Source organism: Scophthalmus maximus, chromosome 10 (assembly GCF_022379125.1).
Source record: "Scophthalmus maximus strain ysfricsl-2021 chromosome 10, ASM2237912v1, whole genome shotgun sequence".
Taxonomy (NCBI): Eukaryota; Metazoa; Chordata; class Actinopteri; order Pleuronectiformes; family Scophthalmidae; genus Scophthalmus; species Scophthalmus maximus.
The window spans coordinates 19,560,885-19,582,500 of NC_061524.1; the positions used below are offsets into that span (position 1 = coordinate 19,560,885).

General features: G+C 46.9%; 2 protein-coding genes across 6 annotated transcripts in view; one reads left to right on the forward strand and one right to left on the reverse strand.

The window, feature by feature from the left end:
* Nucleotides 1-491: 491 nt before the first annotated feature.
* The window catches only part of pogzb (pogo transposable element derived with ZNF domain b), a 24,434-nt gene continuing 3,309 nt past the window's right edge, over nt 492-21,616 (reverse strand). The window contains exons 1-19 of one of the 3 annotated variants that reach the window (XM_035609153.2): nt 17,979-18,133; nt 17,359-17,477; nt 17,217-17,294; nt 16,223-16,431; nt 14,963-15,181; nt 12,284-12,368; nt 12,022-12,174; nt 11,789-11,929; nt 10,929-11,276; nt 10,622-10,722; nt 10,391-10,537; nt 10,166-10,300; nt 9,871-10,073; nt 8,284-8,433; nt 7,840-7,899; nt 7,148-7,260; nt 3,065-4,714; nt 2,912-2,948; nt 492-2,753 (exon numbers count right to left, since the gene is read on the reverse strand). In XM_035609153.2, coding sequence (XP_035465046.2) covers nt 899-2,753; nt 2,912-2,948; nt 3,065-4,714; nt 7,148-7,260; nt 7,840-7,899; nt 8,284-8,433; nt 9,871-10,073; nt 10,166-10,300; nt 10,391-10,537; nt 10,622-10,722; nt 10,929-11,276; nt 11,789-11,929; nt 12,022-12,174; nt 12,284-12,368; nt 14,963-15,181; nt 16,223-16,431; nt 17,217-17,294; nt 17,359-17,473 — 5,799 coding nt within the window. In that variant the 5' untranslated portion in view covers nt 17,474-17,477; nt 17,979-18,133 and the 3' untranslated portion in view covers nt 492-898. Of the gene's footprint in view, nt 2,754-2,911; nt 2,949-3,064; nt 4,715-7,147; nt 7,261-7,839; nt 7,900-8,283; nt 8,434-9,870; nt 10,074-10,165; nt 10,301-10,390; nt 10,538-10,621; nt 10,723-10,928; nt 11,277-11,788; nt 11,930-12,021; nt 12,175-12,283; nt 12,369-14,962; nt 15,182-16,222; nt 16,432-17,216; nt 17,295-17,358; nt 17,478-17,978; nt 18,134-21,616 lie in introns of those variants that run through there. The other 2 variants (XM_047334928.1, XM_047334929.1) reach the window with 2 other exon arrangements.
* si:dkey-23o4.6 (retinol dehydrogenase 13) overlaps nt 17,709-21,616 on the forward strand; it is an 8,563-nt gene continuing 4,655 nt past the window's right edge. The window contains exons 1-3 of one of the 3 annotated variants that reach the window (XM_035607882.2): nt 17,709-17,844; nt 20,548-20,682; nt 20,775-20,966. In XM_035607882.2, coding sequence (XP_035463775.1) covers nt 20,550-20,682; nt 20,775-20,966 — 325 coding nt within the window. In that variant the 5' untranslated portion in view covers nt 17,709-17,844; nt 20,548-20,549. Of the gene's footprint in view, nt 19,167-20,547; nt 20,683-20,774; nt 20,967-21,616 lie in introns of all 3 variants that reach the window. The other 2 variants (XM_035607883.2, XM_035607881.2) reach the window with 2 other exon arrangements.

The window sequence follows — 21,616 nt, forward strand, 5'->3', positions numbered from 1 at the left end:
TATATACAGTCAGTGATCGTCTTCATATACAGTCAGTGATCGTCTTTATATGCATTAAGTGATCGTCTTTATATACAGTCACTGATAGTCTTCATATACAGTCAGTGATCGTCTTCATATACAGTCAGTGATCGTCTTTATATGCATTAAGTGATCGTCTTTATATACGGTCGGTGATCGTCTTTATATACAGTCATTGATTGTATTTATATACGGTCAGTGATCGTCCTTATATACAGTCATTGATTGTCTTTATATGCAGTAATCGATCGTCTTAATATACAGTCACTGATTGTCTTTATATATAGCCGCTGGCTGTCTATATACAGTACCATCAGGTTCATGTCAAAGAAAAATCACAACACAAACTAGTTTTAAACTAACATTCTGACAAACTTTTAACATGAACATACATTTATTCGTGTGTGTGTGTGTGTGGGGGGGGGGGGGGGGGGGGGGGGGGAGATTCATCATTGACCAGAAGAAACAAGTCGTCAAGATATTTTAATCGTCTAAAAAAACAACAGTCCAAAGGTCAGAAGGTGAATTGTCAGGGCAGTTTTGAGTTCAGTTCTCAGCAGATCCACTGAGCTTCTTCGACTGTCATCACCTTTTTAGTTTCACCTGTCAACCTCGCTCTAGGTCAGGTCACCTGCCACCTGGACCAGATCCTGTTCTGAACCTGGTCTGAATTCAAACTCGACAGGAACTTCAGGTCATCACCAAGAAGGCTAGAGTTCGTTTGATTGACAGGTGTCCCAGCCTTTCACACTCTGCTGGGGAGGTTGCTGCTTGTAATCCCACCTCCCATCCCCACGTACACCTGTTCGTGCCCCCGGGGAGTTTTCAGGCTCCAGTAAACCTCCGATGAGATAAAGTGCGGCAGTAACTCCGGTGTTCACAATCCTTTATCTTCATCTTCATTGTCCTCCACTGCCCCCACACCTTCTGTCCTGCTCTTTATCTTCCACTCATCACCAACTTCCTCCCCTATTACAATCCTGGTCTCTCGTCTCTCCTTGTTCACCTCCTTCCTATCTTCCTTTGTCTCCTTTCCTTCCTCCTCGCTATCCTCCTCCATCGTCATAACCACATCATTTATGTCCTTTTGCATGTCCTCTTGACTCCCTTCATCCTCTGTTATCCCCTTCCCCTCTGTCACCTTCACCTCCCTGTCCGTCTCTGTCACCTCCCTCCCTGTCTCTTCCTGTTTCTCCTCTAATGTCTTCAGCCCTCCTTCCTGTTCCTCCTCTGCGTCCTCTTCCAGCTCCAGTAGATCTGGAGAATTTGTTTCCAGAGCTTCAGCACCCAGAAGGGCCTCAGTCAGGTTCTTAAGGAGGTCCATCTGGACCTCCTCGGGTATCTGACTTGTTGTTGCCTCCTCCTTCTCCACCTCCTCTTTCAGAAGAAGACCCGTCAGCCTAAATGAATTCTTCCAAAGCTTGGGGAGTTTGCTCAAATGCATCAGTGCCTCCACCATCCAGTCAACCAGCAGCTGGGCTACATTTGCAAGGAGCTGCTGGGGCAGTGTCTCTTCCAGCAGTTTGGGGTTTCCAGCGGTGAACTTTTCCCAGCGCAGCAGCATGAAGCGCTGCAGCACCGGTTTCACACAAACTTCCAGAGGCTGAAGACTGAAGGAGCAACCACCAGGAATCATTGCTGGGAGGGTTCCCGACCCACTGATAGAAGTGAGGAATTGATCACTCATGTGTTCCCGATGTCGGTCCAAGACCAGCATTGATTTACCGGGCTGAGTTCGACCACACACGTGCTGTAGCCAGACCTTGTTAGTCCAGAGATCTAGGGCTTCTTCAACTGGGAAATTCTCTGGGCTGCCCTTCAGCAGGATGAACTCTGGCAGGACTTTCTCAGCAAGCTGCCGGTTCCCCAGCACCAGAGACGGCAGCATGGTACCATCTGCCAGCGCTGTCAGGTACACGGTGACCAGAGGTAAAGACCCAATGAGTTCCAGTGCCTCTGAGCGGCGAGACTTTTCCTGGACTAACCTCAAATCCACAAAGAAACACAGCTCGTCCATCGCAGCAACGGTGCTGTTGGACAGCTTGTGAACCTGGATGATCTTCTGGGTAAACTCCCTGAAGGACGTGACTTTGGTCTCCAGGGAAGTCGGCAGGGTGCGAGTCAGTGTGGCAGCTGTGCCGATGCTCTGAACGCCCAGTCGATGCTGCAGCATGAAGCTCACTGCCCAGTCATAGGAGATGCGGAAGGAGTCACTGAAACATCCCTTCTTCTTAAGTGTGGAGGCTTTGTGGAAGAGGTTGCTCTCTGTGATAGGAAGCTGCTGCTCGCGCATGGACAGCACCCAGGCCACCATGCGACCTCCACCATCACCGTGGACATTCTGCTCCAGTTCACGTTGCTTCAAATGCCTCTTGGCCTCCTTCAGCCACGTTCGGATGAGCTGGGCCTCGGTTGAAAAGACCCTTGAGGCTTGGCAGAGTCCGTCACACAGAGCGAAAAGGGTGATTCTCAGTTGACGGGCAGTGAGGAAATCGTCACGCTGTTTCAGGGGAGATAAGATGGTTGGTGGTTGGGCCTGGCTGTTCGGAGTTGATGGCAGGTGAGACACTGGATGTTGTACTTCTTTGATAAATTCTTCCTTAACATCTTCAGTATCTTCATCCATGTCATCCAAATCATCCATTCTGTCATCGTCAGAAAAGTCTGTGTCCTCTACGGGGCCCATCGACTGGTCCATGTTGTCCTCGACCTCATCCACCTCAACAGCTCCGCTGCAGCAAAAAGACACAAATGTACTTTTGTTCATTCTTATCCCAAGACGAAAGCACAGCAACAGCATAACAGTCACCTGACTGTCAAACCTTTCATACTAGAATCAAACCATGTATTTTAATTAATACAACAAATAAATTAGAAAGGATCTTATTACCTTATTCTGTCCTTGAGGAATCCAACTTTTATTGAGCCTGTTAAAAACCACAAAAATGCATCCCTCAATGTGCAAACTTTAACAGTGACGAATCAACTACTTAGTTACAGAGCTGAGCTGGATCTTTGGAAACAAATTCTCTGATATACTGACCTTTGTTTAGAGGCGACAGGCCATGATACTGCCAGAAGCAGCTTGGGTGTTTACACAGGTTGGCTTTACAGATGATGCAGCCGTACACGCTCTCATGTCGGACGTTCTTCAAGTTGCAGCTCTTGCACCTCTTGGAGATGGAGCTGATCTTTGACATCCTGTGCCTTTGTTTAACTACTTTGTCTGCCACATCCGCTCTCATCCCGCGAGAGCTGGCGATCTCCATGGTCTCAAAGTATTTCTGGGCACACTTGGCAAGCTGGTTGCCCAAACGTTTGCGGAAGTTGACTTGAGTAAAAAGGCCATCTTGCACCCAGGCAGGTGGGTTCTCTTTGCGACTCTCTCGCAGTACGATGAAAGCGTTAACGATGCTCAGGTTGACCAGGAACCAGAAGAGGCCACGCCAGTGACGGTCCTGGTGGATTACTCCAAGCGGGTTGCAGGCCAGCAACTGCTTGCAGATGTCAACTCCTCGCATGTTCTCTTGAAGAAGGCTGAAGGCCATGGGGCGGTTAATGGGGTCCAAGCCCCCCACTTTGGTCTGAGACCTTCTCCAAACAGTGTCTGGTTCACCTGGAGCTGCATTAGTTGACAGGCAGCCCATCTCCTTGGTATCCTTCCAGCGGGTGGCTAGTAGGGGGCCAAACTGCCTTTGCAGGAAGTCCCCGGGCTTCTCCAGCTGACCTTGCTCCCACAGCTCACTGGGCAGGATGGGGTTGGGTGGGGGGAAGGAGCTGGAAGCATAGATGCCCTGGTTCAGTAGCTTCTGCATGAGCGGGACAGAAGTAAGTGAGCTGGCCAGGTACAGCTGATGGTGTTTGTCCTCTAGGCCCTTCACCAGCTCCGGCACCACGGTGAAGCCTGACTCCTGGGCCACCTTCTCCCCCACCTGGATGAAGAAGCGGTGGCAGTAGCCTGACTTGGAGTCACAGAGCAGCCACACCTGAGGCTGGGTCTTTGGGTTCCCTTTAGCCTGACAGCTGTCCTCCTCCAGGCTGGGCAGCAGCGCCCTGTCGATGGTCAGACTGCAGTTTGGTCGGTAAGTGTTCCACAGAGCTCCGCCCAGAATGTCAAGCATCGGCCTGAAGATGTGCAAAGAGTCGCCGGGGTTGTCGGCGCCACGATACTCATCCGTGGTGAAGCTGCCCATGCGGATGTTGGCAGCAATCAGCTTGAAGCGTTTGAAGCTCATGGCACGGTAGAAGGTGTAGCTGTTGTCATAGTGACTCCAGGACCAGTAGTGCGATGGGTCGGGCAGGCTCTGGATCCCCATCAGAACCACCAAGCCAATGAAACCTTTGATTTCATGGGTAGTGACGGGGACCCAGTCAGGGTGGAAGGACCCCAGGAACTGACAGGTCTTTGCGTGGGCATTGGTCTCGTTGGTGATCAGCTCCACCAGCGTTGTCGGGAAGAGAAGGTTGAAGAAGTCGATTGCGTCGCTGCTTTTGTTGAGGAAGTGACGAGGCCCGCTGCTCTCTGTGAACTGGACTACTGTGGACTCGGTGCTGTTGCTCTCCGCCAGCTGTTTCCAACTAGCCCCTGATCTCCAGGATGGATCGGGCAAGTCCTCGCTCTGGTCTATTTCCGTCTCCTCAGAGGAATGCTGCTCTTCATCATGGGAGAACTGGATGTCAGGTTCAACGTACGCTGAAAAGAGGCAAGAAAATACGTTTTGTCAACATATGAAAGAAAGAAGGAATTAAATATAATAATTTGTGGAAACATCAATATTTAAAGAAACCAAAATGTCAGCTCCTCAAATCATTTCTTCACTTCACTTTGTACATTCAAGTTTCAAACACTCACATTTCCTTCTGAGTGAAGCCAGTGAGACAGATAGAACCATGTTAATGTGGTCAGTCCAGAACTAAGTGAGACTTTATTGATCCTCTGAAAACAGAGCTCCGCCCCAAACTGCCTGCTGGGAATTGTAAATGGATCTGAAATAAAAACTATTAGTATGAACCTTCGTTCTTTGCGCAGCATATGCTCACAACGACGTCATCACGTTGTACGCTCATGATTTATGACTTTTGGTCTAAAACGTGTTGATAACGTACGATGGCTCCAGTTCATATCTCAAAAACTAAAACATTTACATAGTTTAGAAAATTTATGGAAAGCTAAGAAATTCAATATGTTTTACGTATTTATTTCAGCAAAATTTGATGATTTTATATTTTATCAATATAAAACAATTTCAGTACTTTTATCATTTACTGTGGTTTATTGACTCGCACTTTTGTGAGGTTTCACAGATTTTAGAGACATGACGATTCTCCAGGAAATTACATCACCGTCAGAAAAATACCAATGTAAACAAGTTTGAAAATACTTCACGATTAGAAAACAAGAAACATGAGGATGAATATTTTGACGACAGTCACTCAGGTGCTCATGTGGGTCCGATCCAAACTCTCATACGTGAATGGAAATCTGAAGGAAATGAAAATATAGTTGGTCACAGGATCACAGGATCCCCTATCATCGAGTTGTGGGCCACACTGCAAAAAGTGAATTTGAACAAGTTTTTTTTTTTAGAGCGTTAATGTTTGCAGGTGCTCTACATTGATGAACTGAGAAAAATACTGTCCAAATGATTTCCTTTTTTAACTTTTAATCTTTCATCAGTCCTTACTTGAGCCTCACATTAAAGGGATAGTTCAGTGATTTTGAAGGGGGGTTGTATGAGTTACTTATACATAGTTAATATGTTACCTTATGGAGATGGTGATCAGCGATGTCATTTTACGATGTTTGGAGGAGAAGTGGAAGAAGTGAAAGTCCAACTGTAGCAGAGGGGACCAGCGAAAAACGTCCTTTTCACCACATTTTTAAATGCTTACCTAAAAAAGAAATTGGACGCTAAATACTGTTTTTTTCCACTGCTTTTGTATTTGAATTTCAAACTGTTTGAATCAAGATCGCAGATATTATGGTTTCATTTAAAGTCCCCCTCCACTTTCTTCTGTCTCTGTCTTCTAACATGTCTGACTTTGACTACAGCGACTTGTATCTGGTGTTTTCACATTCCTCTCCTGGAGGAGCAGATTTCTGTCACTTCTCTGCTATTTGAAATTCAAACGAATCCTGTTCAAGCTAGATTTGGTTCATCACAGATACAGAAAACCAATCGAAATTATGCAAATGTGAGGCAAAGAAACCTGAAACTTCCAGTGCAGCAGAGGCAGCGAATCATGAGAGGAAGACAGGTGTGTCAGCAGGCAGTTAGCATTAGCAGTTAGCATCCACAAGAGGACGGCAGGTGTGTCAGCAGACAGTTAGCGTTAGCAGTAGCAGTTGTCATCATGAGAGGACGGCAGGTGTATCAGCAGACGGTTAGCATTAGCACTTAGCATCCACAAGAGGACGGCAAGTGTGTCAGCAGACACTTAGCATTAGCAATAGCATTTGCTGGTTTAGGGTTAGGGAGACTAACCCCTAACTCTAACACCCCTGGTTAAAACTGTTTTACTGTACTTTACTGAGTCAATGGTGTGTGTCCTCACAAACTAATGAATCTGTGCCATCAATAAAGGCCAAAAATACGGAGAAGTCAGGAGAAGAAATTGTCTAATTTTGACCCAAGAGTTTTTTTTCCATGGCGACGAGGAGGGACAATCAGGTCTCTGTTATTTAATTTGACTGCGTCCGCGAACAGGAAGTGGATGAGTGGAAACTCATCTACATCTTTTTGTTTTTATATTTTACACAGGTCTATGTTTTTATATTTCATATAATGTATGTTGTATATTACACAGGTTCATGTTTAGATATTTTCATGGCAGATATCATTGGTGCTGTAAATCAAACTACGACAGTTGAAGTGGCCGTGTGAAATTTTAATAGTTTATCTTGAGTAAAGCATTTCGTGGTATTAACACATTTTCCTTTTTCCTCTAAAAATAACTTGTGTCCCTTAGTTTTTGGTTAATTGCTGAATTTTTATCATTTGTTCCAGTTTCTGTTTCGTTACATGTAGATTTTCTGTTTTTATTGTTGGACTGTTTGAACCTGTAACTGGTTTGATAAAGGTTTGTCGATGTGTGTGTGTGTGTGTGTGTGTGTGTGTGATCTTACTCCGGGAGCGACAGGTGGCGCTGTAGTGCTCCGGGTTGGTCAGCAGGTGCTGCGCCATCTGGTCGGCGGTCCGAGGTCTGAAGTGGCACTGAGAGCACTGCAGCAGGAACCGACTGACGGACAGAGACACAGTCAACATCACGGATTATATACGTGTGTGTGTGTGTGTGTGTGTGTGTGTATGTTTATATATATATATATATATATATGTGTGTGTACACATATACATACACATATACATACATACACTCAGGAAAATGTTTACTGACGTTATAATATAGGTGAAAAGTAGTCACTTTGCTGGTCAGTACACAGAATACAGGCTTCACTCACTGGACCTTAGATATACAGTCTTTAGTTTTATATACAGTCTATAGTTTTATATACAGTCTGTGGTTTTATGTACAGCCTATATTTTTATATACAGTCAGTGGTTTTATATACAGTCTGTAGTTTTATGTAGTCTGTAGTTTTATATACAGTCTATAGTTTTATATACAGTATGTGGTTTTATACACAGTCTATGGTTTTATATACAGTCTGTAGTTTTATATACAGTCTGTGTTTTTTATATATATAGTCTGTGGTTTTTATATACAGTCTGTGGTTTTGTATAAAGTCTGTGGTTGTATATAGAGGCTATAGTTGTATGTACAGTCTGATCAGATCAATACACGATCAGTGAGTCTCACCATGGAGGAGCTCGTCTGTGCAGAGGAACAACTTCATCTTTGGAGCGAGGAACATGGTGACTGCAAACACGCAAACACACATTTATATTTTATTTAAACTGCAACTGCAGTACAGTGAGTATTACAGTGAGTATTCCTGCAGTACAGTGAGTATTACTGTGAGTATTCCTGCAGTACAGTGTGTATTAAAGTGAGTAGTACAGTGAGTATTACTGTAGTACAGTGAGTATTACAGTGAGCAGTACTGTGAGTATTCCTGCAGTACAGTGAGTATTACTGTGAGCAGTACATTGAGTATTCCTGCAGTACAGTGAGTATTACAATGACCAGCACAGTGAGTATTCCTGCAGTATAGTGAGTATTACAGTGAGCAGTACAATGAGTATTCCTGCATTACAGTGACTATTACAGTGAGAGTACAGTGAGTATTCCTGCTGTACTTACTGTATCATGTGGGCAGCGTAGGCTCTGGAGCAGCAGCTGCTGTAGGGACACAGGAGACAGTGGACGTGTGTGGGGTAGTGAGCTGAGAAGTCTGAGGCGTCGGTTCCACACTCCAGACATACCAACCTGTCTCCCTCACACCATGAGGACCTGCAGGGAAAGCAGAGGACACGTCACCGAGATGTCCCCACACTGAGAGGTCCTCACACAGAGACACTGAGACGTCTTAATACTGAGAGGTCCTCACACAGACACTGAGATGTCTTAACACTGATAGGTCCTCACACAGAGACACTGAGACGTCTTAATACGGAGATGTCCCCACACTGAGACGTCCTCACAGAGACGTCTTAATACTGAGAGGTCCTCACACAGAGACACTCAGACGTCCTCACAGAGACACTGAGAGGTCTGAAAACTGAGAGGTCCTCACACAGAGACGTCTTAATACTGAGATGTCCTCACACAGAGACACTGAGAGGTCTTAAAACTGAGAGGTCCTCACACAGAGACGTCTTAATACTGAGATGTCCTCACACAGAGACACTGAGAGGTCTTAAAACTGAGAAGTCCTCACACAGAGACGTCTTAATACTGAGAGGTCCTCACACAGAGACACTGAGATGTCCTCACACAGAGACACTGAGATGTCCTCACACAGAGACACTGAGACGTCTTAATTCTAAGATGTCCCCACACTGAAACGTCCTCACACAGAGAAACTGAGAGGTCCTCACACAGAGACGTCTTAATACTGAGAGGTCCTCACACAGAGACGTCTTAATACTGAGAGGTCCTCACACAGAGACGTCTTAATCCTGAGAGGTCCTCACACAGAGACGTCTTAATACTGAGAAGTCCTCACACAGAGACACTGAGACGTCTTAATACTGAGAGGTCCTCACACAGAGACACTGAGATGTCCTCACACAGAGACACTGAGACGTCTTAATTCTAAGATGTCCCCACACTGAAACGTCCTCACACAGAGAAACTGAGAGGTCCTCACACAGAGACGTCTTAATCCTGAGAGGTCCTCACACAGAGACGTCTTAATACTGAGATGTCCTCACACAGACACGTCTTAATACTGAGAGGTCCTCACACAGAGACGTCTTAATACTGAGAGGTCCTCACACAGAGACGTCTTAATACTGAGAGGTCCTCACACAGAGACGTCTTAATACTGAGAGGTCCTCACACAGCACACAGAGACGTCTTAATACTGAGAGGTCCTCACACAGAGACGTCTTAATCCTGAGAGGTCCTCACACAGAGACGTCTTAATCCTGAGAGGTCCTCACACAGAGACGTCTTAATACTGAGAGGTCCTCACACAGAGACACTGAGATGTCTTAATACTGAGAGGTCCTCACACGGAGACACAGAGGTCTTAATTCTGAGACGTCCTTACACAGAGACACTGAGAAGTCTTAATACTGAGAGGTCCTCACACAGAGACGTCTTAATAATGAGAGGTCCTCACACTGAGACGTCCTCACACCAATGACCAGACCAATGAAAAGGCGGAGCTACCACACAGCTGACCAATCACTGACACAGGTCCGGACTGATCCTCAGCATCACCTGTTGCCGGGGCCTCGCCGGCTGACAGGCCTCTTGGTGGGGGATCGGAGAGATTTGGAGAGTACAGCGTTTATCTGGGTCGGAGACGTCTGCGGCTCTGTCTTGATGTGGATTGGCTGGACGAGGGAGGAGGGGGTCTGGAGGAGCCGGCACCCTGCAGACGTCATCTGAGGGCGTAGCTTCCCGTAGGTCCTGATGGTCACCTGCACACGCAGAGACCAACAGTTACAAGTTAAAACACAGACAGAGGTCCGTCCGGTCTCGACACATAGTCCCACAGTCCCCGTCAGCTGACCTTTGACCCCGTCGGCAGTCCCTCCAGCCGAGCAGGTCGACGGACGCTGCGGTGGTTCTCCAGTTTGTGTTGCGTTTTGTCCTTAAGGAAGACGAACTGAAGACGACACCTGTTACAGTGGAAGGCCTGGTTCACCTGAGACGGACACAGACCACATCATGACGCAGGGAGCAACGAGACGTGGTTACCTGGTGTGGGTGTGGCCACTCGTGTGGGTGTGGCTACCTGGTGCCTGAGCAGGTGCTGCTGGTAGCTGACGGGGTTCCTCGTCACCTTCAGACAGAAGACACACAGCAGGAAGCGAGAGTCTCTGTGGAAGCTGGCGAAGTGCTGCAGGACGTCCGAGTAGAAGGACGAGCGATACGAACACACCTGCAGGTCACACCTGAGTCAACACACAGGGCCGGGGGGGGGGTCCTTAAGGGTCACAGATCAAAGGTCAGAGCTGGGACTCACCTGGCAGACGTAGGGCATCTCTCCGGGCTTGTGGTTGGACTTCATGTGGTTCAAGAAGGTCGGCTCGTTCTCAAACGCCCACTCACAGATACGACACAGACCTGAGACAGAAAGACGAGAGAGTCAAGACCCAAGTCCTTATTGGTCTGGTCTGGTCCTGGTCCTGGTCTGGACTGGGTGAAAAGGGTCAAGTCAAGTCAAGAACGGTTGGCCGGTCCAACGTCTGCTCAAGACCAACATATGTCAAGTCCAGGAAAACATATTTGTGTTCTGTATTTTTAGGTGTGTGAGCAGGTGTGGCTCTTACTGGAGGAGGGGGCGGGGCCATGCACATGCTCCTGGTGGGTCTGCAGCTGAGCTGGAGACGAGAACTGCCGGTAACAGAACCTGCAGCACTTCCTTTCATCACCTCCTCCAATCAGCTCCGAGTGCTGCGGCATGTGCTGCATCAGCCGCAGGTTGTTCTCCGCCAAGTGTGAGCACATCTGGCAGGTGAAAGTGGAGGTCGGGATCCCCAGAGGCTGCGGCTTCCTCAGACTCAAGTCACCTTCGAACGTCCCGTAGTAGAACTCCTCCACGCTCATCACCACCCGGTGGGTGTCGGCAGCCGGCGCCGAGGTCACGCTGGCAGCCGTGACGACAGAGGGACCGCAACCTGCCAGGGCAGGTGACACACAGAAACTGTTAATGAGGTCACTGATCTGCCTGACACCAACTCATGATTGGTCGAGAGCGTGTATGGGCGGGACCTTGATACCACAGCTCCACTCCACGTCGCCGGTCGTCTTTATATACAGTCAGTGATCGTCTTTATATACAGTCACCGATCGTTTCAGTGATGGTCTTTATATACAGTCAGTGATCGTCTTTATATACAGTCACCGATCGTTTCAGTGATGGTCTTTATATACAGTCAGTGATCGTCTTTATATACAGTCACCGATCGTTTCAGTGATGGTCTTTATATACAGTCAGTGATCGTCTTTATATACAGTCACCGATCGTTTCAGTGATCGTCTTTATATACAGTCGCCGATCGTCTTTATATACAGTCAGTGATCGTCTTCATATACAGTAAGTGATCGTCTTTATATACAGTAAGTGATCGTCTTTATATACAGTCACCGATCGTCTTTATATATGTTGTGATGTATATTAAATTGATACCCGTGTTGATAATCGTTCTTCCTGCACTGCTGCTGATCAAAGTGACTCTGGTGACGCCGTTGGTCGAACTGGAGGGTGGGGCAGGAGAAGCTGCCAGCTTCAGGGAGTTAGTTCCGCCCACCTGGGTCATCTGGAGGTTAACTGGAAAAAACAGATCAATCTATGTATCAATATGTCAGTCAATCAATCTGATCAATGCTGTTCAGTCTCTTGTTCCCAGTGTGACGACTGACAGGGTCCTGGCGTGCTGGTGCGGAAAGTCAGCGTGGTGGGCAGCTGCATGGTGGTGAAGGTGGAGCCTCCTGAGGTGGCGGGGCCAGTCTGACCCTGGGGGAGGATGGGGGACACGCCCATACTTGGCCGTACAAGTTGACCCAACGACGAGGCTGCAGAGACAGGAAACAGCAGAGATGACCGGATCAGATGGGATCAATAATCAGATGAGCTTTGTTATTGATTACTGTCTGATGTGTGGTGGGGGGGGCGGAGCCTTACACTGGATCAGGGTGAGCGGCTGGACCGTCTGACCTGGCTGCAGGTTCAGAAGCAGGGGAGTACCTGGGTTCAGCACCGGGAAACCCTGTACAGGAGACGCAAACGCATGATATCACACAGTGACGTCACAGTTGAACAGAGAAGACTATCACACACATTTTATTTGTTCCTCTGTTTTCTCCGTGTTAGTGTCACAAAACCTTGTGGATTATATTTGTGATGTCACAGTGGGACAGACCCTGACCCCTGACGCCCTCAGTGACATGAATAAGTATTCAGGGCCTTCGACACCGAGGACGACAACGACACGTCGACAAAGACACAGACAGTCAATCAGAATGATCTGATTTCAACATGTAACGTTCTACACTATAACTGTATATAAAGACAACAGAGACCGTATATGAAGACGATCTGCGACTGTATATAAAGACCATCAGCGACTGTAGATAAAGACCATCAGTGACTGTATATAAATACCATCAGTGACTGTATATAAAGACGATCAGAGACTGTATATAAAGACCATCAGTGACTGTAGATAAAGACGATCAGTGACTGTAGATAAAGACGATCAGTGACTGTATATAAAGACGATCAGAGACTGTATATAAAGACCATCAGCGACTGTATATAAATACCATCAGTGACTGTATATAAAGACGATCAGAGACTGTATATAAAGACCATCAGTGACTGTAGATAAAGACCATCAGCGACTGTAGATAAAGACCATCAGTGACTGTATATAAATACCATCAGTGACTGTATATAAAGACGATCAGAGACTGTATATAAAGACCATCAGTGACTGTAGATAAAGACGATCAGTGACTGTAGATAAAGACCATCAGAGACTGTATATAAAGACCATCAGCGACTGTAGATAAAGACCATCAGTGACTGTATATAAATACCATCAGTGACTGTATATAAAGACGATCAGAGACTGTATATAAAGACCATCAGTGACTGTAGATAAAGACGATCAGTGACTGTATATAAAGACCATCAGCGACTGTATATAAAGACGATAAGTGACTGTATATAAAGACCATCAGCGACTGTATATAAAGACGATAAGTGACTGTGTATAAAGACCATCAGTTACTGTAGATAAAGACGATCAGCGACTGTGTATAAAGACGACCAGTGACTGTATATAAAAACGATCAGAGACTGTATATACAGACCATCAGCGACTGTATATAAAGACGATCAGTGACTGTGTATAAAGACCATCAGTTACTGTATATAAAGACGATCAGCGACTGTGTATAAAGACCATCAGTTACTGTATATAAAGACGACCAGTGACTGTATATAAAGACGACCAGTGACTGTATATAAAAACGATCAGAGACTGTATATACAGACCATCAGCGACTGTATATAAAGACGATAAGTTACTGTATATAAAGACCATCAGTGACTGTATATAAAGACCATCAGCGACTGTATATAAAGACGATAAGTGACTGTATATAAAGACCATCAGCAACTGTATATAAAGACCATCAGCGACTGTATATAAAGACGATCAGCAACTGTATATAAAGACGATAAGTGACTGTATATAAAGACCATCAGCGACTGTATATTAAGACCATCAGCGACTGTATATAAAGACGATAAGTGACTGTATATAAAGACCATCAGCAACTGTATATAAAGACCATCAGCGACTGTATATTAAGACCATCAGCGACTGTATATTAAGACAATCAGCGACTGTATATTAAGACCATCAGAGACTGTATATAAAGACCATCAGAGACTGTATATAAAGACCATCAGTGACTGTATATAAAGACCATCAGTGACTGTATATAAAGACTATCAGCGACTGTATATAAAGACGATCAGCGACTGTATATAAAGACGATCAGCGACTGTATATAAAGACGATCAGCGACTGTATATAAAGACGATCAGCGACTGTATATTAAGACCATCAGTGACTGTAGATAAAGACCATCAGTGACTGTATATAAAGACCATCAGAGAAAGTATATAAAGACCATCAGCGACTGTATATAAAGACCATCAGTGACTGTATATAAAGACCATCACTGACTGTATATAAAGACCATCAGAGAAAGTATATAAAGACCATCAGCGACTGTATATAAAGACCATTAGCGACTGTATATAAAGACCATCACTGACTGTATATAAAGACCATCAGCGACTGTATATAAAGACCATCAGTGACTGTATATAAAGACCATTAGCGACTGTATATAAAGACCATCACTGACTGTATATAAAGACCATCAGAGAAAGTATATAAAGACCATCAGAGACAGTATATAAAGACGATCACTGACTGTATATAAAGACGATCTGTATTTAAAGACGATCACTGACCGTATATAAACATGATCAGCGACTGTATATAAAGACCATCAGAGACTGTATATAAAGACGATCGAGTGACGACGTCTGTGGCTAGTTATCGAGTGTCGAGGCCCTTCACTAAAGACGTGTATTCATATTATGTTTCAGAATTCAAACTCATTCCGCTGATGATTTATGAATAAGTTATGATAAACTCCTTCACTGGTCTAACTGGAAGAGGCTTTTTTATGGACATGAACAGAAGTGAGGTCAGAGCAGTTTGGGATGTCAGTGAGCGAACGCTGTCACAACTGAGAACCCAGACGTCTCTTCACTGGCCTTCGCCTCAGGCTTCCTCTTCCTCTTCCTGTTGTACAGAATCAACAGTTTCTCAAACTTGTCCAGGTCGAGGTGTGAAGAACACGTCCGGCTTTTCTTCAGGTGTGAAACGATCCTGAAGAACTTCCCTCCACATCCTCCACACATCACCATCTCCCCTCTGCTCTCAAACGTCCGACCTCGGGCGTCTTCGAATCTGAAACGTTCCACGTTTGTCATCTGAATGAAAACGGAGAGAAACGAGTCAGAGCAGTACGTCACAGTGTCGGTGTGAAGCTGGAGCTCAGCTCGGCCTCACATCGACAATCTGAAGCTTCAGGAGATGAACTCGTCGTGTTCATCCGGTTTAAAACTCTCAGCGGTGAACTAGTTGTTCTCACACCCTCTACCGACCGACCCTCACGTGACGAGTTCAGTGTCAGACGTCACGTGTTGAACTCGACGATCACAGACGTCACATCTTCCCCTGTTTCATTATTTACTAGTTCACAGAGTTTCTACAACGTTCAGCTGTGACCAACTGAAGCTTCATCAGTTTCCACTTCCTGTTCCCTGGTCCGGAGGTACACAAGTTATATTCTCTAACATAAAATGAGTCTGTTAAAAACTCACGGCTGATTTCAGAATGTTCATGCTGCGAAGACCAGAGGTCGTCAGGGTCGAGTCCGAGTTCGTATCTGTCAACTATCAACCAGTCGTCTCATTAGCCTCCAGTCTGACTCCATCTTAGTTCTTGAAACCAGAAGTGGACATATTCGGAGGACCAGGGGGTGTGGCCTGACTGAGAGCTCTTCCACCTACACCTGCACTTATTGGACGGTACCAGCTGCCAATTACTCTGTATCCACGCCCCCGAACACATCTGGTGCTTTATGGTCTATGTGACTGTACATGGTCCGAAAACTCCGGTTTTATATACAGTCTGTAGTTAGATATACTGTCTGGTTTTATTCAAAGTCTGTGGTTTTATTTACAGTCTGTAGTTTCATATACAGTCTGGTTTTATATAGGTCTGTGGTTTTATATACAGTCTGTAGTTTGATATACAGTCTGTGGTTTTATATACAGTCTGTGGTTTCATATACAGCCGGTTTTATATAGGTCTGTGGTTTTATATACAGTCTGTGGTTTGATATACAGTCTGTGGTTTTATATAATCTGTAGTTTTACATACAGACGGGTTAAGGTTCGCAGACGAACAAAAGACCGACAACAGACGAACAACAGAACATCAGCAGAGGGTGTGTTTGTTTTCTTTACCTGGGTGGTGAGGAAGAAGGGTTGGCCCCCGCCCGTCCCGGGGGCTGCTGGGAGGAGAAAGGTCCCGCCTGCCGTCTGTGTCAGAATGAGGGGCGGGCCCTGGGTCATCAGGGGCAGGGCCGAGGGGGCAGGGAGGCGGGAGGAGGTGATGAGGGGCGGAGGAGGAGGAGGAAGCATCACTGAGGAGACAAGCTGCAGAGGAGGTGAAGCTGAGGAGAAGAAAACAAACTGTTCAGCACAGAGGCTGCGCCCACACAGAGGCTCCGCCCACACGGACACCTTGACTTATATAAAACCAATCACTGTTGCTATGGTTACGTCTGGCTCAGACGTGTGGAAACGCTGCCCACGTTCTTTTCTCTGATTGGTTCTCATCAGTAACGATTCAACAACGCTAACACTTCCCTTTTAAGTAACACTTCCTGTCAAACCCCACTTCAATGGATGGAAGAATGATCTAATTTATTCACGTCTCTTTGATATATGATAAACAAAAATACCCTGAAACTTTCTGCCTTACTTGACTTTCTTACAGACTCTCATATTTTATATTTTAAGTTTCGTCTTTGTTTATTTTCTGTTTATTAAATACTGGATCAACACGGAAGTCGTTTTGTACAATCGAAATGTGCCTTAATTGTTTGTATTTGAACTTTGTGAAAAACAACTAAAAAACTAAAACAAACTTCCTTTCAGTAACACTGCCTGTCGGTGAAACACTTTCTGTCAGTAAAACACTTCCTGCTCTGACTTTTCACCAGCGACGAGAAGTTTCTGTTACTAAGCAACCAGCTGCAGAGGAGACAATCTACTTCCTGTTTACACCTCAGTGGTCATGTGACTTGTGTTGTCAGGTGTGTCAGTGTGGGCGGAGCCCAAACTGTTTCAGCAGACACGACACACTTTACAACATATACAAACAACAACAACTGTAAAAATGTACGATTGCAAAACCTTAGAATAAGGAAAATAAATAAAGAATTTACACACACACCTGTCGGGGCAGGTGTTATGGATGGAGTCGTGGTGGGCGGAGTCTCAGAGGCTGGAAGAGGAGATGGAGTATCCTCAACTGGAGAGAGACAGATGTTACTGTGGAGTGTGAGTGTGAGTGTGAGTGTGTGTGTGAGACTCACCTGGTTCGCCGTAGTAGTCGACGAAGTCCATCTCCTCTTCCTCCACGCTGTCGTCCACCTGTTGCCATGGCTCCAGCTCCTCCTCCTCACACTCCATGAACAGCTCCGTCTCCATGTTGCTATGGAAACGATGGACACAGCCGGGGTTTCACTAACTCAGCAACATTTAGTTATATAACATATAAGAATCACATTATTTCTGTGTCATTATTTCATATGTTCATATATTACAGGTCTAAACAAACAGGACGGTTCTGTTCCCGGTGCTGTTGTGAATAAAGTTGAGTGAAGACAGCGGTGGACGCGATGCAGTGTCGCGCTGCGGCCGCAGGGGGAGCCACTTCCCGGGCTTTCTGTGTCTTTAAACCCGGCTGGAGCGTCTCCGTCCCGGCGGAGGGAGGGGACGTCCAGCCCGGCACACCGGTCCACCTGGACCCGGGTCACTGCGCAGGACCCGGTCCAGACAGACGCGCACTGAGCACCGAGGTGCGTTTGTTTTATTGTCAGTGTGCACCGCCCCTCCGCCAGCAGGGAACTCCAACACACAGAGCGCCTCCTGCACGTTCCCGCCGGGCACGCGGGTCACGTCTTCGTGTGAACCCGGGCCGGGCCAGTCTTACCTGCTGCTGGAGCTGCGGAGCGGGACAAGCTAGGCACGGACCAGTTCGCTCGGTTCTTCTTCAGACACGCTCCGGTTCGACGGGGGGCGGGACTTCCTCCTGCTGTCCGTTTAACAGCCGCGGATTGGCCCACAGCGGCTCTACGTCACTTCCTCTTCAGTCGGCTGCGGCCTCTCATTGGTCGGTGTCATTTTTTCTGGAGCAAACAAAGTGCGGTGCTGTGCGGGTTTTCAGGCCAGAAGTGGAAACGCGTCCCGCAGCGGCCGAACCGAACCGACGGAGACTGAGAGGCGCCAGAACACCGCAGCAGGCTTTGGGCGAGGCGCCATTTTGTTTATGTTGTTTTGTTTGGGGGTGGGGCGACATCCTCTGACGTCACGGACTGGGGTTGGGGGACAAAACGCGTGAAAAGACAAAGAATGACGAAACATAGATACTACTGATGTGTCTGCTGTTAATTCTTATTTAATATGTTCCAACCACCAGACTGACCCTGAACGCAGCACGAGCTGCACTTGAAGATTATTTCTGTTCTTGATGTTTTGTCTGTCCAACTCTGACCAAACGAAGAAAACTCACAGAGAGACGTATGAAAAAACATTTGGATAAATAATCAACCGAGAGAATAGTTGCCAATTAATCTCTGAATCGACCAACGGATGAATGAAATCTACTCTGATGAAAACAGTCTGACTTGTACTTCGTGCCGTCTTCGTTTCACTTACTGCGGCAAAACCCAGGATGTTTACATTTAAGATTTAACAGTTTCTTTGTGAGTGTCAGATTATGTTTGAGTTTGAATGTAAAACCCACGAAGTGGTTTAGAGTCTCACAGAGACGACATGAATATTCAAACTAAAGGAGCAACGATACACTCTGTGTTTGACGTGACATCAGCTGACAGGTTGGAGATGTCCTGTAATCCTTCCAGTCTCGGACTGATCCCAGAGCAGCTCTGTGCTGGATAATCTGCTCTAATCTGTTAATCTGCCCCCGGCTTGGCCCGGCCTCTACTCAGTCTGTTGGGACCTTCGGCGATGAGAGCTGCAGCTCCAGGAGGGTTCCTGGTGCTGCCGTGGCCCGGCGGCGGCGGGTCGGACGCAGGGACGGAGCCGAGGCCCGGGGAGGAGGAGGGCCGGGGGGGGCTGCTGCTGAGGTGTGGAGCTCTGCTGGGACTCGCTCTGATCTGTAAGACGTCGCCTCTGATTCATGACCTGTTTGTTTCCTCTCTGTTCACCGTCACGGTGCAGGACTTCATCCAGTTCAACGCGATGACAGTGATGTCACTGTAGATGAGGAATCTCTGTCCGTCTCTCTAGCTGCGTTCTGGTTTCACCTCCGGATGATTCGCAGCAAGCGACTCGACATGTCGATGACACGATCACGGAAAGAGTCAAGAAAGAAACGCGATTTTGTGAATGCGTCCAATTGATCATTGTGTTGTTAGGCTAAAAAACCCCCATCACAGCTGAGTTTACACGTCATGTCCCACCTCCGGGGAGCTCTCTGCAGGCTCCAACCCCTGGCCTGAAAGTCCCTGTCGATGTGAATGCGTCTGACCTGGACGATCTCCGGCTGCGCTCGTCATACACGGAAGGAAAAAACTGGGTTCAGTCATTTTCTGAAAAAAGTTTGTGTCTGTTCAATCGCAACGACAGAGGTTTTCTCTCCTTTAACCACGTGTACGCGTCGCGGCCGCCTGGCCTGTCCTGTGTCCGATCGGTGAAGTTCATGTTTAACGTAAAACCCACGTGAACAGCTGGGGGCAGTGTTGGGAGCAGAGGCTCACCACTGCCACGACACCGTTGATTTAGGTTCCTCACGTATCGCCTACGATGACGTCAGGCGACACGTGGCCACGGTCCGTGAGGTCACAGGGTCGGAGACGTGACATCAGCGTCCTGTCAGCTGTGACCGAGGAGTCGACTGACTTGAAATAAACATAAATATTAGGAATTCAGACTGAAACCCGTGTGTATGTGTACACACATGACGCTGTCGTCACCGTGGCTGCATCTACTTCCTGATCAATCAATCGTTGTTTATTGTTTTTGAATCACTGGAACCATTTTGTCCGACGTGAATATTCAACAAACTGAACATGTTTGGTTTTTGATGGAGAAAGTGGATCAATGATCAATGAGCCGAGGGGATTTCTGTCAATGACTTATCAGATTTCATAAAATACAACATTAGAACAATACGTCGATATGAGTCTACAGGCAGAAATCATATCTGTGTTTATGTTTGCTGATATGAAACCTGACACATTTTAGGAAACATTTACAACCGTATAAATATATATTTGCTGATAAATCTTACTGGAAATGATTTACTCCCATCAATCAATATCATATCACCCCCCAAAAAATCCATATTGGCTAGACTCTAATATGAGCAATAGATATAAGGTACTACAGTCTAAGAGAAAAGAAGACCCTGAACGCCTCCTGGTTCCCTGAGCAGGTTCTCCAAACAGGAAGTGTTTGTCACGTTCATGATGGTCTGCTGTCGTTTCTGTGGTAACCGCTTTGTGTGTGTGTGTGTGTGTGTGTGTGTGTGTGTACAGGCATGGGGGTGCTGAGAAGGTGGATCGCAGGCGGAGTGTGTCGCTGCTCTGTGCGTCTGGACGGAAAGACGGTTCTGATCACCGGAGCGAACACCGGCATCGGCAAAGAGACAAGCAGAGATCTGGCAGCCAGAGGTGACACACAGGATCAGAGGTCATGTGTGTGTGTGTGTGTCACATCAAACACAGCCTGCGTGGTGACCATGTGTGTGTGTTTTGTCCGGCAGGGGCCCGGGTGGTGATGGCGTGCAGGGACCTGACAAGAGCAGAGCGAGCGGCTGACGAGATCCGGCGGACGACAGGGAACGGTAACGTAGTGATCAGACACCTGGACCTCGCCTCCGTCTACTCTGTGAGACAGTTCGCTAAAGACTTCCTGGACAGTGAGGAGCGACTGGACGTCCTCATCAACAACGCAGGTGGGACGCCTGTCTGTCTGTGTCTCTGTCTGTCTCTCTACCTGTCTGTCTCTCTGTCTGTGTCTCTGTCAGTCTTTCTCTACCTGTTTGTCTGTGTCTGTCTCTCCACCTGTCTGTCTCTCTGTCAGTCTTTCTCTACCTGTCTGTCTCTCCACCTGTCTGTGTCTCTGTCAGGCTTTCTCTACCTGTCTGTCTGTGTCTGTCTCTCCACCTGTCTGTGTCTCTGTCAGGCTTTCTCTACCTGTCTGTCTGTGTCTGTCTCTCCACCTGTCTGTGTCTCTGTCAGGCTTTCTCTACCTGTCTCTCTCTGTGTCTGTATCTGTCTGTCTGTCTGTCTGTCTCTGTGTCTATATCTGTCTGTCTCTACCTGTCTGTCTGTCTCTGTCTGTCTCTACCTGTCTGTCTGTGTCTGTCTGTCTGTCTCTACCTCTCTGTCTCTACCTGTCTGTCTGTCTGTCTCTGTATCTGTCTGTCTGTCTCTACCTGTCTGTCTCTCTGTCTGCATCTGTCTGTCTCTTCCTGTCACTACCTGTCTGTCTGTACCTGTCTGAGCAACTGGATGTACCAATCAACAACACAGTTGAGACGCCTGTCTGTCTGTATCTGTCTATCTGTCTCTACCTGTCTGTCTGTCTGTCTGTCTGCCTGTC